Genomic DNA, 17394 nt, shown 5'->3' with positions numbered 1-17394 from the left:
GAAGACTTTGGAAACAAGCATCAGGTGGGGGGACAGAGCTGATCCCACCCCCATGGAGTTTCCAGTCTCGCTGGTTCCTTGGTGTCATTATCAAATCTGAGAAGCCGAGCCCTTGTGATGGGTCAGCCACCCTACCCTGAAATGTTCACCTGAACTTGTGTGAGATGACAGTATGCTAGTCCAGTGCATTCTGCCACAGCTGGCGAAAGTTAAACTTGGACTCGGGGAGGGGGGGGCGGTGCTGTGAACTGAGGCTTCTCTTTTCCTTTTGAAGGATGAGGAATGTATTCGTCCTGGTCCTGCTACTGACTTGAGTTTCCTGGAGAAGTTGGAAGAGAAAGTGGGGAAGCACGCACACTTCCAGACGTACGTATCTCGTTTGACGAGCTGTCATGTGGAGGAAGATCGTCGCATGTCCTTTTTCTTGGGGACGTGGGCGGTGCTCCCCATGAGTCTAGCTCCGCCCTCATCATGGAAATTCCGTTATGATGCACCCTGTTGTGACGGCAGGCCCTTGAACACCATCGTTTTGTTATAAGATGCCCCGGGAACTTGACTCTTGTCACATCAATTAGCCTGTGGTGAAATTAGTCTTACAATACGTTGTTTGGCCACCATCCCGAGACTCTACTGACTGCGTTAAGTGAGGGCTTACTGTATATACATACCTTTTGTTAGTAAAAATCAAACTCAGATTCCAAGTCAGATTTTTAAAAGGTTTTTATGTCTTGCTTTATTCATGATCACTTCACTTGGGACATGTCCACATGCATATGAAATAATCTTTTCTTTAAAAAAAAAAATCAGGGTAACGTACATACAGTGACGTGCGTAGATCTGAAGTGTACAACCTGATGAGTTTTCGGATCTGTGTGCACCCACATAGCCACCACACAGAGGCAAATGTAGAGCGTTTGTGGCATCCCAGAAAATCAACTAGAAAGTTAACTTAGTTGTTGAGACGAGGAGAGAATTTAAGAACGTATACTCTGGAGTCACAAAGGCCTCGCTTCGAATCCCAGTTCAGCCATTTCATAGACACTTGACCTTGGGCAAGCAACACTCCTGCCTCTGTGCTTCCCGTTCTGCAAGATGGGAGTGTTGGTATTCTCACCTACCAATTCTCAATTCTCACCTACCGCGGAGAATTGTAAACGACTGCGTAAGTCCCTGAGTGCAACTTCTGACCAGATAGTAAGAATTCAATACACGGTAGTGGCTTTATCAAACCTGTTGTAGAATAGTGAGAGGATACCTAAATGGAATTGGGTAAGTAAGTGAATCAAGAAGGGAAAAATAAACTGGTATATTCACAGCTGGAATAAAATGTGGCCATCAGGACGAACCGGCTCTGACTGCGTGCAGTGAGGTGGGGAAACCACACATGTGTAAGTCGGAGAAACTGTGGAGCAGTGCACGCTCAGGAGACGTGTGTGTCCGTGTATGTGTATAGACATTTCAGGAAAGAGTCATTTAAAAAGTATGAACAGCCAGAATCTGAAAAATAACATTTCATGAGTATTTTCGTCTCTCGACATCATGAAGATGTCAGGTAGTGAGACTGTTTCCTCGTTGTCACCTAGAAAAATGGAAGTTACTTCATTGTAAAAACAAACGTGTTTCTGTGATAAAAAAGGTGTACAACTTTTTTATCCCTCAGTGCTTTGGCGAAGGAAGGGTGATTTCGGACCTTGGTCTCTAGCTGCGATGAGATGGGCAGCAAGGCTCCCTGGCCGCTGCGCCCTGTGGTCAGCTTTCAGCGCCGGCCTGCGGTTGGTTGTCCGGGCCCCACACGCCTGCCAGGGACTTCTCTCTCTCTCTCTCTCTCTGCTCTCTATATTGGGCGTTTTGTTGCTGTGAAGCAGGAAGGTTCAGCTCGTGTCTGTTTGTGTCTTGCTGTAGCCGGAAGCTGGCGGGTCCAAGGGGCCGAAAGAGGATTGGCTGGATGGAGTTCTGCCTGTTCCACTACGCGGGCGAGGTCACGTACTGCACCAAAGGTGAGTGCCCATGGGGCACAGGTCACAGCCTGGAGGGTGTCCCCTGGAGAAATGCCGCACACCCATCTCAAATGTTCCCCAGCCGCCCCCTGCCCTGCCATGTAAGCATGCCGTGTGAGAAACCCTTGTTTACTTACTGTATGTATTACTCTCTGTGTGTGTGTATCCACTTGGAGGTAATTCACATACCCTGTATTTTGCCCTCTCTGTGCAATTCAACAGTCTTCAGTGTATTCGCTCTTAGGCCGTGCAGCTACCGCCACAGCCCGTTTTAGGACATTCCGTCACTGGCCAAAGAGCCTCTGTGCACAGCAGTGGTCACCACCCCCCCTTCCCCGGGGCCCCATCTCCCTGCAGCCCTAGACGGCAGCCTGGTCTGCTGTGCTTTGTGTTCTCTGTTTGTGCTGCACATTTCGCATAAATGCGGTCACACAACACGTCGTCTTTTGTGTCTGGCTGCTTTCACGTAGTACAACGATTTGCCACCTTTTGCATCTCATGGCGCACACAAACTAATTATTAAAGTTAAAATTTTGATTAGAACTCTTGTCCAATCAAAAATACATTTTTTGCCAATCTGACCACAATAGTGTGAATGTACCTAATGCCACTGTACTGTGTACTTAAAAACGTTTGAAAGGATGTTATGTGATGTATGTTCTATCCCAATGAAAATGTTAGATTTGATACCTCTCACTTGTCATCCAAAAAGGTTGGACCTGAGACGTTTCTGATGCATGTCTTTTTTTCCTGATGCTCGTCTTTTTAAGCTGGTTTTGGCTTGATAAGGACACTTAGCTGCTAATTTAATTATGAACTGATTGGGTGTTAAGTGGCACAGGCCAACTTTTAGAATCGGAAGTGGCGTGTCTTCCTTTGTATGAAGGTGCCTCCAGTGGCCACGAGCCCTGGCGTCTGGGTGTTGATTTTTCTCAGTGGTGGGCTGATCTCCGATCTCCTCAGCTGCCTCCACAGTCTCCCCAGGGGGCCCTTGAAATTCAGCGCCCCCTCTGTTGTTTCAACGTCGTTCATTGGCCATGATGTTCTTTGCTGCCCGACCAGGGCATGTGTGCAGGGTAGTACATTCACGCAGCATATGTCGTAAGCTCCTCTCTGAACACCAAGTTCTCCCATTGTGTCCCCCAGGGACCCCTGGCAATGCCTAGAGACACACTTGGTTGTCCCCACAGGAGGAGATGCTACTGGCCTCCAGTGGGTAAAGGCCAGGATGCAGCTCAGTGTCCTACGATGTACCAGATGGTCCTCACAACGAGGAACTGTCCAGCCTCAAACGTCATAATGCCAAGGCTGAGGACTCTCGTCTGATCATAAGAGATTATTTTTAGGGTTTCCTTTTGCGATCAATGAGGATGGAATTGCATTTTTAGGCAAAACCATTGATTCCAAAATTCTTTACTCAATATTTTGTAGGATTCTTAGAAAAAAACAGTGATATCCTCTACAGACATCTGAAAGAGGTAAGTCTGGAATGTAACAGTCCGTGTTTCTGATGGGGGGCCCTGATTTCGGGTCGATTTGCTCTTCCGGATTTCCTCTCCGGGCACTGCGTTAGAGCTCCAGCATAGATGTTTAAGGTCATCGGTGTGAACCTTCCACTTAAGTGTGCGTGGCGCCCCTCCCGTGTGCCAGGCACGGTGCCAGCTCTGGAGTTTCAGGGTGGGAGGGAGAACAGTGGCCAGGAATAAATATATACACACACAAGTAATTTACCCATCAGTGGAAAGTGCTAGAAGAAAATAAGCAAGGAGCTGTGATTGAAGGGACATTTTTATTTAGCTCAGAGGATCAGAGGAAACACCCCTGTGGAGGTAACTTTGAGCTGCAACCTGAATGCGAATGATCTTGGCCATGGAAAGATCAGGGTCCCTCCAGGTAGCGGGACCAGGATGTGCAAAGGCCCCGAGGCACAGACGAGCTCAGTGCGTTCGGTGAGGAGTACTGTTAAGAGACAGGGCTGAGAGCTCAGCAGGCTGAGGTCCCCAGGGAGGAGCAGAGATTTTGCTCTGGTGCCATGGTAATACACTGGGGTGACATGAACTCTGTGGATGAGGAAACTGAGACCCAGAGAAGTTGTGACCTCCGCCAGCTTACATCTTGACGTGGGGCTAGAGCCAGGAGTGGCCCCTGGGGCTAAGTCCCAGTTTCCTTCCATATACCCTACCAGTAAGAGAAGCCTTAGGTTTTTAAAGCCTTCATTTATGAAATAGTTCACTGTTTTGTATCGAAGTATGTTTTATTTAATACAAAATAAATTGTACTTTATTTAAGTAGCTTGGTTTATTAAAAACCTTAGCCCTTAGCGTGCACACAATGCATATATTTCAGGTGTACAACCTTGTAACACAGAACCTGTGTTGTGTGCCCGCCGCCCGAAGTCCAGTCCCCTTTCGTCACCGTACATGTGACCCCCTTTACCCTCTTCATTCTCCCCCGACCCCCTTCCCCTCTGATAACCCCCATTTTATTGTCTGTGACTACAAGTTTGGTTTCTTCTTTGTTTTCTCTATTCGTGTGTTGTTGTTCTTTTTTGTCTTATATCCCACATATGAATGAAACCATATGGTTCTCATCCTTCTCCGTCCGACTTACTGCACTTAGCATGATGCTCTCAGGGCCCATCCATGTTGTTGCAGGTGGCAGTATTTCAACGCACACAGGCATATACCACATCTTCCTTAGCCACTCATGGGTGGCAGGACGCTTAGGTCACTTTCCTGCCTTGGCCACTGTGAATAATGCTGCAGTGGACGCAGGGGTGCATGCATCTTTACAAATAACTTTCCAGCGTTTCCCAGACAGACACCCAGAGGGGGATTGCTGGGTCACACGGTAGCCCTATTCTAAATTTTCTGTGGAACCTCCGTACTGTTCTCCATAGTGGCCGCACCAGTCCGCATTCCCACCAGCGGTGTGTGAGGCCCTTTCTCTCCGCGCCCTCTACAGCACTTGTTATTTCTTGTGGCGTTGATGACGCCATGCTAACCAGTGTGAGGTGGCATCTCATTGTGGCTTCGATCTGCACTTCACTAACTAGTGATGTTGAGCATCTTCTCACACGTCTGTTGGCCGTCTGGATGTCTTTGGAGATCACTCTTACAGGATCCGTTTATTTTGGAGCAGCGGGTTGGACTGGGAACAATCACGGCTTCCTTGTGTCGGAGGAAAACCAGTCACATGGCCTCCCCAAGCAGACAGAGAATATATATTATATATAGTATTTGCACATTTCCTTCCACACTCCATTGTGTTTTTCCCCCTCTTCTTCAAGTGCTCCTGAAGCAACCGGCTCCGGTCCACCACGCACACTTCCGTGCGCTTTCCTGGAGGCCCCTCGGTGATTTCTGAAGCAGCGCATGGGGCACTCACTTTTCTTTGCTGGCAGGTGCTGTGCGGGTCCAAAAACAGCATCCTGAAGGAGTGCTTCCTGGCGGCCGAGTTGGAAAACCGGCGAAGGTCGCCAACGGTGAGTGGGAAAGGTGCCCACGTGAAATGGGAAAGGCAGCAAAGCTCACCCAAAGGTGCCTGCAGTTCCTCCCGGCCGCCTACCCTTTTCCGAAGTACGGGTCTCCAGCGGGTTCTATTACATACATGTTTTCCAAGGTTAGCAAGCAGCGTGGTCATTCGCAGACATTCTTTGAGCACCTACCCTGTCAGGCACTGGGCTGAGCACAGGGGAGTCAGCGAGAACAAAACAGACAGGGTCCTTGAGCTCCTGGGGCTTTGGATCTGGGTGGGGGAGAATGCCAGCTGAAGTGGTGTGAGTGTCCTAAAGGAAGCTCGAAACGAGGGAACGGGAACTTGGGGCCGTGGGGGTGGGCATGGCAGCGATGCTGGCTCTACGAGGCGCTAACTGCGTACTTGCTGAGTGCATGAAGCGTTCTGGACGATGCTCATCTAGCCTCTGCTTAACCAGGCTGAGCCTGGGCTTCCTGGGCCAGGACTTCCAAAGCTTTCTCTTAATGGGGGACAATGTAACAGGTGGAACAATCTGTCGAGAGTTTGGGTCTGAAGAGCCAGAGTCTTGTGCCCTAACCCGTGTCTTTGGTATTCTTTGGGAGCAGCGTCTACTTAGCTCGTTCCCTCTCCCTGCAGGTGGGGACTCAGTTTAAGAACAGCCTGAGCAGCCTGCTGGAAATCCTCATCTCCAAGGAGCCTTCGTACATCCGCTGCATCAAGCCCAACGAGAAGAAGGAACCCAGTGAGTTGTGAATTGTTCTGAACCTGAGCTCAGGGCCGTGAGGCTGGGAGGAAAACCAATTTTTGGTTAAAATTCCCCAAACACCACAGGCTTGTCCTTGGCCTGCGGACATAAATTGTTTTCATTTTTCATGATAGGAGGTAAAGAAATGGGGGGGTTGGTGGTTCTGGGTGAGCATTGCTCGGATTTTGGCCCATTTCAGGAGCAACACAGCTGAGCAAGCCAATGAACAGGGCTTCAAAATGGTCTGTGACTGGGCTGTTTTCTACACTCACGCCATGGTCTCTAACAGAGTCTCACAGTCAGAGGCTCACAGAGGCCAGGCAGGAAGAGCAAATGAGTGATGCAGATTGGGCATCAGGCAATAGGGAGTGGAGGGGACTGCGGCAAACTGCGAGGGCACACTCAGTTAAGGGGCAGCGCTCCTCCCTTCCAGCTGTAGTTGTCATGTGGGTCTCTGGGCCCAGAATGGCCAGATCTCCTAGTTTTCCAAAAGAAACCAGAAGCCCAGATTTTCCTGTAAATCTCCCACTAAATAAATCTCAGTCGGTGCCTAACAGAACCCACCTGCGGCTAGGCCCAGCTCACAAGTTTGTCAGCTTGCAGCCTCTCCTCCGGGCCCTCGTGGTTGAAATGGAGCCCCGGGGTGTGTCCTTCCCTGTCACTCTCCCTTCTGTGTTCCCACAGGCAAGTTCGACGACGTCCTCATAAGGCATCAGGTCAAGTACCTGGGGCTGATGGAACACCTGCGGGTGAGACGGGCCGGCTTCGCGTACCGGCGGAAATACGAGCATTTCCTGCAAAGGTAAAGTGTGTTTTGTCGACCTGAGGCCACTAAAGCCAAACACTTGGAGTTGCCCCCCTTATCCATGGAGGGTACGTTCCAGGACCCCCAGCAGATGCCTAAAACCACACGTAGTGCTGAACACTATTGTCCTATGTCTTCTCCTAGTCATACACATGCACGATAAAGTTTAACTTACAAGTTAGGCACGGTGAGAGATTAACAATAGCCGATAGTAAAATAGAACAATTAGAACAACGTATAAAATAAAAAGTATGTGAGCGTGGTCTCTCCCAGTTCCTGACTATGCTGTACTCATCCTTCTCCTTGTGAAGGTGTGAGGTGATTACATGCCTTAGTTAAGAACTCACTCATTTTCACGTAAAGAAAGAATTTTATGGCTTCTCCTTAACACATCGGAATTGCCGTCAACATTACCCTCATGCTTTGCGGCCGTTACCACGGAATGTAAGGGTGACTTGAACACAAGCACTGGGAAACCGTGACAGCACGTGATAGCTCAGATGGCTCCTGAGTGGCTAGCGGGCCGGCAGGGTGTACAGCGTGGAGACGCTGGACAGCAGGGATGATTCACAGCCTGGCTCTCTGGGTGTGCCTCTCCCCTCCCCAGGTACAAGTCCCTGTGCCCAGACACCTGGCCGCACTGGCGCGGGCCTCCAGCAGAGGGCGTCGAGCGGCTGATCAAATACATTGGCTACAAACCGGAAGAGTACAAGTTAGGGAGGTGAGTGGCTGGCAAGTCACTGTCACAATGTTTCGGCCATTGAGCCATAGCCATTTAGAGCGCAGAGACTCATTTTCCAGGGAATTACGTAGACTTGCCAGCAGATTCGCCCACCCACTCAATTTAAATGCAGCTCTTTACAGGAAACACTCTCTGTGTCCCCTTCACTCTCAATGCTTGACTCACTCAGAACACCCCGTGGCTCGCCTGACACCTGCGGGGCATCCTATGGTTTAAATCAGTTCTCACACTGTCCACCTGGAGCTGGTGTCCGCCCACAGGGGAAGGCCCAGTCCTACGAGGCAGTTCCTTCCCCGTGGCAGAAGCCAGTACTAAGTCCAGGTTCTCACCTGTGCTTCCGGTCGACGGGCTGTCAGTTGGAGGTTCCCATGAGTCCCTCCTTGGGTTTGAATAATTTGTTAGAGCAGCTGACAAAACTCAGGAAGACATTTCACTGAGTGAATTCCTGACTTATCACAAAGGGGTGTAACTGAGGAGCAGCTGGAGGGAAGAGCTGCACAGAGCAAGGTATGTGGGGAGGGGCGGAGCTTCCAGACCCTCTCCAGGTACACCCAGTAGCTCTCCAAACCTTGTCCTCCTGGGGCTTTTATTACAAGGGTTTTGTGAGCGGTGGCACTGGTTTGGGACAAAGACCAAATGTGCATTTCTTGTTACTCTAACATCATAGGCTCCAAGTGCCCTGAAGGGCAGTGTTGCGGCCAGTTGGAGAAGATTTATACAGGAGCCCTGTGTTCTAAACCTCACAGAGGCCTGGAATGAACCTCTTTGCTTGAGAAATGGAGGGGACCAGGGTGGATCCTCTAACCTCTGTGTGTCTAGGGTCTTTCGCCACTCAAATGTACGCAGGACCTCTCGGGATATGAGAGCTTCTGTGACGTGAGGTCCCTTCAGCTGCAGTGGCCCCGAGCAGGGCAGCTTTGGCGTACATCGAAAGCTCTGAGACAAAATGCATCAGGGTGAGCCAGGAAGGTCCGCGCCTGTTCTGTCAGTCATTTTGGTTAATTTGTTGCAGGAACGGTGCCCAAGCCTGAAGGGGGTCCGTTCCTGGATCACTGAGATCCCAGCCTCAGGGACCTCTCTGCCTTTGAATCTACCAATGGGCTTTCCCTGTCGGCATTCGCTCCCACTTGCACAAGGCCGTCTGCGGCCACTCCGGCCCCTCTCCATCCTCACACTTCTATTCTGGGCCCTGCTCCAAGAGGCAGTTGTTTTTCCAAGCCAGATCCCTGAGAGCCTGGGGGAGGCAGGCCAGGGAGGTCAGAGGGTGGGATCTGTCCCTGCTCCAATACCTGGCATGAGGAGGTGGGATCCTGTGGCTTGGCACACTGCTGCCCCTGGTGGCTGTCCTGGGAAGTTTCCCCCCAAGGGTAGGTGGGTGGGACAGGCATTACAGGTCCCTACTTACAATTTATCTCTGCTAATTAGATCCATATTGCTGGTCATCATTTTTTAAAGCCCAGGGAAGTAACCACAGATTAGGATGGTGCATTAGTTTTCTAGGGCTGCATAAAAATGAGCACTAACTAGTTGGCTTAAACCAAAAGAAATTATTCTCTCACAGTTCTAGAGGCTAAAGTCCAAATTCACGGTGTTGGCTGTCTCTGAGGCTGCTCACTCTGAAGGCTTTACGGGAGGTCCTTCCCTACTTTCAGCTTCCAGCGGCTCCTCACATTCCTTGGCTTGTGGCCACATCACTGCAGTCTCCGCCTCCATCTTCACACGGGCTTTTTCCCTGCGTCTCTGTGTTTGTTCCTGTCTCCTTTAAGGACGCGGTTGGATTTAGGGTCCACCCTAATGACCTCCTTACCTTGGTTACATCTGCAAAGACTGTGTTTCCGAATAAGAATCACATCCTGGAGTTAGTTCCAAGTGGATGTGAGTTTGGGAGGGAGCACTATTCAGCCCACTACAGATGGTAACTGACCAGTGAATAATCAAAACACTTTCTTTTTTTCACTTCTAGAACCAAAATATTCATTCGTTTCCCCAGAACTCTATTTGCTACGGAAGATGCCTTTGAATTTAGTAAACATCAATTAGGTATGATTTTTTTTTCCTGGCCTGACTTCAATAGAATGTGAAATGAACAAGCCTAGCTTGGGATACATCTTACACGCGGGGTTTGCCGCAGTGTTAGCAGCATTGGCTTTGGGAAGCAGGGACAAGATACGGGATCATGTAAAGTGCATGTGGATTGATGCGTTGGTGAGTGTTCGGAGGTCGTCATGGATGCACGTGGAACCAAACACTGTAGTGCCACCCAATTCCAGTCTGGATCGAATTCCGTTGTCCCTCGGGAGTCCACCCCCCTTAAATGGATTAGAAAACTTTGTACAACTACTCGATGTTGGACGGTGTAGCTTCAATGCCTACAGCCAGGGCATTTCTTGTGAATGGTAAAGGAGGAAGGTTAGGTGGCGGGAAAATGCAAACAATGAAAAATGAAAACTATGAGGGGGCGGGGCTTCCTTGAAACTGACCTGTTGAGGATGATGCCACGTGAACAGTCTGGGTGCTTGTGTGCGGCGTGTCCTGAGTCCTCTGTGCTCGTGATCTCGTTCTGTCCTCAGAGCACACCTAGGGGGTGAGAGTGTCACCTCCACTTCCCAGTCAGAGTCACTGGGGCCCAGCGACGTTGGTCACTCACTAGAGGCCACACAACTAGTACGCAGCAGACCTGGGGTTTGAATGTGGGTCTCTGGCTTCAGGACCTACACTCTGAAGTGCTGTGCTAAGTGGTCTCATTTTTTGACCCCTACACAGCAGAGGGCACTGATCACTGGAATCTGGTCAGTGGGCAGGTGCCAGCGGTGGGGTCAAAAAATGAAACCACTCAGCCTGAGTGAGCGTTTCGCCCCAGCTCCCAGGGGATGGGACACTAATGGTTTGTGGGATCCTGGAGGAGCTTGGCCTGTCACTGGGAGGAGGAGGTAGATGGAGAAAAGAGAAGCTACAGGGGCAGGGTGTGTGGTCCTGTGGCCCTGGGGTCATACCCCGCCTCAGTAGCCGCATTGCCTTGCAGCTAGCAAGGTAGCAAGTGTCTTCGCCCCTGATCTGTACAATTGTTAGTAAAATGTGCTGGTGCCCGCCTGGCGGGGGGGGGGGGGGGAGGTGCTGGGGGATGTGAGAGAGAGGGGGAGGATGAAATGTCACTCCTGACACGGAACCAGGGTGCGGCAGCACCTCTAGATGGTTGCTCTGGCCCTTACCCAGGGGGAACGCAGAGGAAGGAAGAGAAGGCTCCAGTTGCTGGACAGCTCTCACAGCCAGGCCTAACCTGACCCTGCTGAATCGGCTTCCTGTCCCCTGGGCACTGCGTGCCCTGAAGATCACTCTGGCATTCCCCCTCAAGGTTACAACTGCAGGGATGCACACAGGAGGGTCATTTCACCAAAACTTTTGTTTTGTTTTCAGTTGCGAGGATTCAGGCCACATACAGAGCCTGCCTGGAAAGGAGAGCCTATGTGAAGAAAAGACAAGCAGGTGAGAGCTAGACAGACTCGCTGGTCTGCAGTGGGTCTGTCCTGGAGACGCAGGCTCCTTTGCGTATCCTCCCGCCAGCCTGTCCTGGAACCTGGCTGTGGGGCGGCCTCAGGATCCAGATCAGGGGCCTGCTCTCGTTACTCCTGCACTGACCAGAGATTATGACACAGTGGGTTACATTTGTCACATGGACATATTTTATGTGACCCACAATATCTGCACGTTTAAAGAAAGACTTTGTAAAGGTCACTAACCTTTACATGAGTACCCTCGGAGTCGCTTTCCTCTGTCCCTTCCCGATCACTTCTCATGCCCCACCTCCGTCTTCTGAATTTTGCATTTATAATTCCCTTGGGTTTTTAAATAAAAGTAGCTTTCCCATGCATGGAGGCACCATTCGGTGTAATCATAGGCTGGCCTGATCTGAACTTAATAAAATTACACTATTTTTTTGCACCATTTTTGTACTCCAGACTGTTTTGCAGATTCCATCAGTAAATGTTGATAGTTACTCATTTTCATAGTTGCATAGCAGTCCACTATATCAGAGGTCTGCAAAGTTTTTTCTTAAAGGGACAGATAGTATTTGAGACCTGTGGGTCATATGGTTTCTCTTGCAGCTACTCAGCTCTGCTATTACAGACTGACAGTAGCTTTACTCAAATGCATAAATTAACAGGCACAGAAGTGTTGCAATTAAACTTTATTTATACACAGGCGGTCAGCCCGAGGGCCGTAACCCGCTTTCCCCTGTGCTATAGGAGTATATGCAATTTAGCTGTTCTGTTGGTGGACATTTGGGTTGTTTCCCGTTGGTTGGGGTTTTTTTTGTAATGTAAAAAATAAAAAGCATTAAAAAATCTGGATTAACTGAGAATAATATGAAAAGCATTTAAAAATTGGGAGACAAGCCAGAAATCTAATTATTGTGACCCGATTTGGTGATGTAGCCCAATTTTACATGTGGACAAAATAAACACCATGAAATAGACGGAACTCGTCGGTAAGACAGACATATGCCCTCATCTTGTCCCTGAAAAGGACCTTGGGAAACTGTAGTTCCTTTGTGTCATTTTGGGGCTCCCCATAGCATCCCGTGTTCCTCTGTCTCCCTAGTGCGGTGTCCCTCTGAGCATCCCCAGGTAAGAACAGATGACGTTCACCTGACCTCCATCTCGGGCGCTAGACGAGCGCCGTTGCAGGCGTGTGGATGGCTAATTCTGAAAAAGCCTTTTGCATCTAAATACGATTGCGCCCCACCTTCTAATGCTGGCAGTGAACTCTTTCAGCCATCAGACTGGAAACCCACTGGCGTGGAGCCCTGGCTCGGAAGAAGGCCGAAAGGAGAAAGTGGGCTGTGCACGTGGTAAGGAGGTAAGTTCTCGGGGACGGTGCGGGGGGGTTGCTGCTCAGTGCTGGGGTGCTGCAGAGGTGGTCATGGACTGGGCTGAGTTTCTTGGATTTGTGCAGACAGGTAACCTTCCCTTTGGGATGTCAGCCTTAGGAATTCAGTTGTCTTTCCTCTGACACCCTAACTTGATGGTGATCGCAACTTAGTGCATTTGTAGTTTCTCTTAGTCGAGTTCAAAAGTCAGAGTCAATGCCTTCTGATGCCAGGCAGATAAAGTAAGTGAATCTCGTGAGCTGGAATAAGACAATAAGGCATGGTGGAGACTGAAGCAAACTGGGAAGCTCAGTTCACCTCGGATGACAGGCTGCCATGGAGAAATGCCAGGCCAACATTGCCTGACCTTTTGATTTTTCGAGGAAAGCCGAAAATCTGGCTTCCATGTAATCCTCCTCTTTGTTGTTGTTGGCAACTAATTCAAGCTATTCCCCAAAAAACAAAAAAAAATAGTGTGGGTGAAACAGAACCAATCCTTGGGGCAGATCTGGCCTGTGGGTGATAAGACCGACTAAGTCAGGGTGTCCAGGATTTGGCGTCTCTGGGCCACACGTTAAATACACAGACACTAACAACAACTGATGAGCAAAAAAGAGGTTTTAAGTAAATTTACGATTTTGTGTTGGGCCACGTTCATAGCCATCCTGGGCTGCATGTGGCCCGCAGGCCACGGATTGGACACATCATCTCCACCATGTGGCACCCTCTAAACCAGATGAATGGAGAGCCCTGTGAAGCAATAGGTCAGAGAACTAACAAACCACTTTCCTATTCAGGTTCATAAAGGGATTCATCAATCGAGACAAGCCTCTCTGTCCTGACAATGAGGACTTTATCGTGTTCATGCGGAAGAATTACATTTTGAATCTTCGGTATCACGTCCCCAAGAATGTCTTGGACAAGAGCTGGCTGACGCCTCCTGGCATCTTGGAAAATGTAAGGACTTTGCTGCGACTCAAGCTGCAAGTGACCTGGGCACGGATGGGGCTTGGGCGTTTCTTTGTGCTGCCTCCTGGCTTGGAAGGGCTGCCTTGCAGGGGAGTTGCATGAGAAATTTCACTCTTCAGAATCCGCAATAGCCTCATAGGAAATATAAAGCCATTGAAGGTCTGTTTATATGGAGCACTTTTAAATGGTGTCTATCCTTGATGTGGCCTTCCAGAGGGGTTAGGTGACTGTCACCTCCAACAGTGTTTGCCTAAAGATGGCCCGAGGACCCTCTGTGTACTGTAAGATTCTTGAGCCCTAACCTGGACCCACTGAGTCAGCAATGGAGGAATCCCGTTTCAGACAGCTACAGGTGACTCAAATCCATTCGAGAACCATTAGCTTAGCGGGAGCAAAGTAAGCTGACAAGTGGAACTGAATTCAACTATGCTTTCAAAGCTTCTATTTGGGTGTGAGTGGGGCGGGTGGAAAAGCAGAGTACCCTTCACGCAGGCATCGGAACTGCTCAGGAAAATGTGCACAAGGAACCTGGTGCGGAAGTACTGCCGCGGGATCACGGCCGAGAGGAAAGCGCTGGTAGGCACATGGGCTGCGTGTGGTGGCCGGACGGCTGAGGGGCGGGCGCTGGCCCTACGGCTCAACTGTTAGTCAGCAGTCCTCGACCGCCATTCCGCCCATAAGCCGTGGGTCAGGCCCGGCCCACTCCTTGTGCACGGGTCAAGGATTAAACATACAGACCTCTCAGCACAGAGCCCTGTTAAGGGGCGGCTGTTATCATCAGCATCACTCACGCTGTTACCGTGGGAAACAGTCCAGACGGTGCTGGTGGGGCAGATGCAGGACCCCTCTGCTGGAAGTCTGCTTTCGTTTGCTCATCGGCAGGTCAGCAGACTTTCCCAAAAAGGGCTTGAGAGTGAACGTTTTAGGCTTTGAGGGCCATAGAACCCCTGTTCCGATACTCAGCTCTGCTGTAACAGCCCCGGAGCAGCCGGAGATGATGTGTCACTGAATGCGTGGCCGTGTTCCAATAAAACTTTACTTGGTCACAACCAGGCAAGTAAAGTTTGGCCCATGGGCTGTAGTTGGCTGATCTCTGACCTAGAAGAAATTGCTCCCCAAAATTCTGACAATTCCACTCCCAGGAAGCCAGTGCAGGTGGAAAAAAGTCACTAAGCATCAGGTCCATTTCTACCAGTACTCTCTTCAGGGCATTGGCCAAAGCCAGGGCTGTGTCTGGATTTCTGGGTGGAAGTGCGACAAAGCTCCCACAGCTTGTCCAGGGAAGTGTGCAGTGCCTGCACCTCGAACCCTGCTGTCCCAGGGTCCCGTGGCCACCATTTCTGCCCCATGAATTATGTGTCACCAGATGCAGCAAAAGGTGGTCACCAGCGCAGTGTTCAGGGGGAAGAAAGAAGGCTATGCAGAGAGTTTAAACCAACCCTTTGCCAACAGCCGGATAGGTAAGCGCATGTGTCCACCCATCTGTGCACTGACTTTCCTATTTAAGAAGTCAAGGGAAGATTTTTAGCTCTGTGGCATTTCCCCATGGCTCTTCCCCCGCTGAGGTCTTGGTCACGGAGGGACGTGAGGCCAGCAGGTGCCAGTGGCTCTTGCCTAGGGTGGTATTTAGCAAGGATTCACTGTGTTCTGGTTCCCTCCCTAGATGAAGGCGATATTAACCCCAAAGTGCTCCAGCTGCTCAGCAATGAGAAAATCCAGGTAAGGAAGCGGGGAGGCCCTGGCCTCCGACAGGACCCCTGATGGCGTCGGGACAGGGTCTGCTTTCTGCGAGGAGTCTGGAAGTTCTACGCATACCTGCGGGGGCGGGGGCCGTGACAGTCTGGGTACCAACTAAGATTTGGGGACCATGACCACCAGATACCTGTTGTTGTTCTTATAGTCCTTATCAGTCACTCTAGGAACTGTTTGGTTTCTAGGAAGCTGAGGGAACTACGGCCCTGAACTTAATCATTAAACGTGCCCTAGTAGTGAGCAGAACGGCAGGGTGCCTGGGCGCTGACGGGGCTTGGTGACTGAGTAGCTGTGTGATCCCGGGCAGGTTCAGGAAGCTCTTGGTGGCCTTCCTGGCTGCTCTGCCTTTTGCTCCCCCAGAGAACAGAAACCTGAGCGGCTAGAGTGGATCATCCCCTGGTTGAGGTCTTTCATGCACACAGAGCATTCTAGAAAGGTCATCTTTGTTGACCTCGCAGAGGAGACCTGGGAGGCAGGCACTGTTGCCTTGCCTGCCTCAGATGGGCACCACCACAGGCAGAGCTAGGGATCAAAACCTACCTGGCAGGGAGCCAGGGTGCCGGGAAAACCCATTTATACAACGCCTGGCTGAGCCTCTGTTTGGGCGCATGGACGGAAGGTGCTGGTGCTGGAGTCTGAGTGGCCAGGAGCCCGGTGCTTTGCCCCGCCCACCACGAAGTGACCCCCCCTTGTAGTGACGGTAACCTCCTTGCAGTATGGCATCCCGGTCATTAAATACGACAGGAAAGGCTTCAAGGCGCGACCGCGGCAACTCCTCCTCACTCAGAAAGCAGCGTATGTGGTGGAGCTGGCCAAAATCAAGCAGAAGATCGAGTACTCAGCGCTCAAAGGTGAGACGCAGGCAATCCTCAGACCCTTCGCTGGGTGGACTTGGGTCCGCTGGAAGACGTCAGTGTGGGGGTGCTGTCTGGGGCCCGGCCTGGGCCTGTTATTCTGGCATAAGTATCAGTGGTACCCACTCCCCCGACTCCAGTCTCCAGGCTGGACAGTAGTCACCTTCTGCAGTGACCTGTTTTTTATTCAGGGCGCCACCTCTCAGCCCAGCGGCACACAGACTGGGCCCAGCTCGGGGGGGGGAAAGGTGTGGGGTTGGGGAGCCCCTAGGTAGGCGCACCTGTTCTGTCATCTGTGTTAATGCCAAGCTGTCCAGTTCCTGGCTCCTAACTTTGAGTCTGTCTTAAGGCATCTCCACTAGCACCCTGAGTGACGGGATCTTAGTCATCCATGTGTCACCAGAAGCCAACAGGCAAAAGGTAATTGACGGCCACCCGGCTCCGCTAACACAGGGAGAGGGCACACTGCCAAAATGTTCCGTGGGCCACGGAGAAACCGCAGTGCCGGGGAGCACACTCCTTTAAGTGGCCGCCTCTGAAGCTGTCCTGTCCTGTCCCCTCCACCTCAGGGGGACGCCGTCCTACAGTGTGAGCACGTGTTTGAAGCGGTCACTAAGCTCGCCATGCTGGTTAAAAAGGAGAACATCGTACATGTCATTCAAGGAAGGTAGGCGGTTTCACCTTTGGCCAAGGAAGTAGTCCAGTGTTAGCCTGCTTACTGACGCGCCAAGGAAGACGGGAATGTGCATCATTCACCCACGCCTGCCTCCCAGCAGGGGGCGGGCAGGAAGCCTCTAGTGGGGTCCCCTTGCCCTGCTGATAAATAACTTCTTCCCTCACCACTGTGATTGGGGCTCCAGAGAAATGAAGTTGGTGCTCACTCACTGGAACGGGGGGTCCTACCGGAGGGGCTCATGTGCCTGAGGGAAGGTTGCTTTTTGGGGGACAGCTGGTTAAGCACAGCGGGCCTCAACTTTGCAGGCTGCATACAGACTGATTAGGGAAAAGCACTACAATTTCTTTAGGACGCAAAGGAAAAATACCGGGCACGTGGAGTACTTAATGCAGTTCCCTCCATCACTGACGGAGGTGCCGCCTTTGCCGCTTGACAGGCACCAGGTGGTTAACTAGCGTGTGGACTGTCGCACAGCTGGTCAGGGACGGTGTGCGGTTTCCCAAGGCCACG

The 17394-nt window shown here is 51.0% G+C and overlaps 1 protein-coding gene across 1 annotated transcript in view; it reads left to right on the top strand.

Moving 5' to 3' along the window:
• The window catches only part of MYO1H (myosin IH), a 36015-nt gene that overhangs the window by 16685 nt on the left and 1936 nt on the right, over positions 1-17394 (top strand). The window contains exons 13-29 of the mRNA XM_053927724.1: positions 275-366; positions 1903-1997; positions 3429-3475; positions 5401-5481; positions 6111-6216; positions 6904-7021; positions 7632-7745; positions 9730-9806; positions 11181-11249; positions 12539-12623; positions 13431-13590; positions 14095-14178; positions 14969-15062; positions 15266-15321; positions 16070-16205; positions 16558-16628; positions 16778-16875. Coding sequence (XP_053783699.1) covers positions 275-366; positions 1903-1997; positions 3429-3475; positions 5401-5481; positions 6111-6216; positions 6904-7021; positions 7632-7745; positions 9730-9806; positions 11181-11249; positions 12539-12623; positions 13431-13590; positions 14095-14178; positions 14969-15062; positions 15266-15321; positions 16070-16205; positions 16558-16628; positions 16778-16875 — 1583 coding nt within the window. The remainder of the gene's footprint in view (positions 1-274; positions 367-1902; positions 1998-3428; positions 3476-5400; positions 5482-6110; positions 6217-6903; positions 7022-7631; positions 7746-9729; positions 9807-11180; positions 11250-12538; positions 12624-13430; positions 13591-14094; positions 14179-14968; positions 15063-15265; positions 15322-16069; positions 16206-16557; positions 16629-16777; positions 16876-17394) is intronic.

This window comes from Desmodus rotundus, chromosome 7 (genome assembly GCF_022682495.2).
Source record: "Desmodus rotundus isolate HL8 chromosome 7, HLdesRot8A.1, whole genome shotgun sequence".
NCBI lineage: Eukaryota > Metazoa > Chordata > Mammalia > Chiroptera > Phyllostomidae > Desmodus > Desmodus rotundus.
This window is presented reverse-complemented; position numbering and strand designations above follow the sequence as displayed.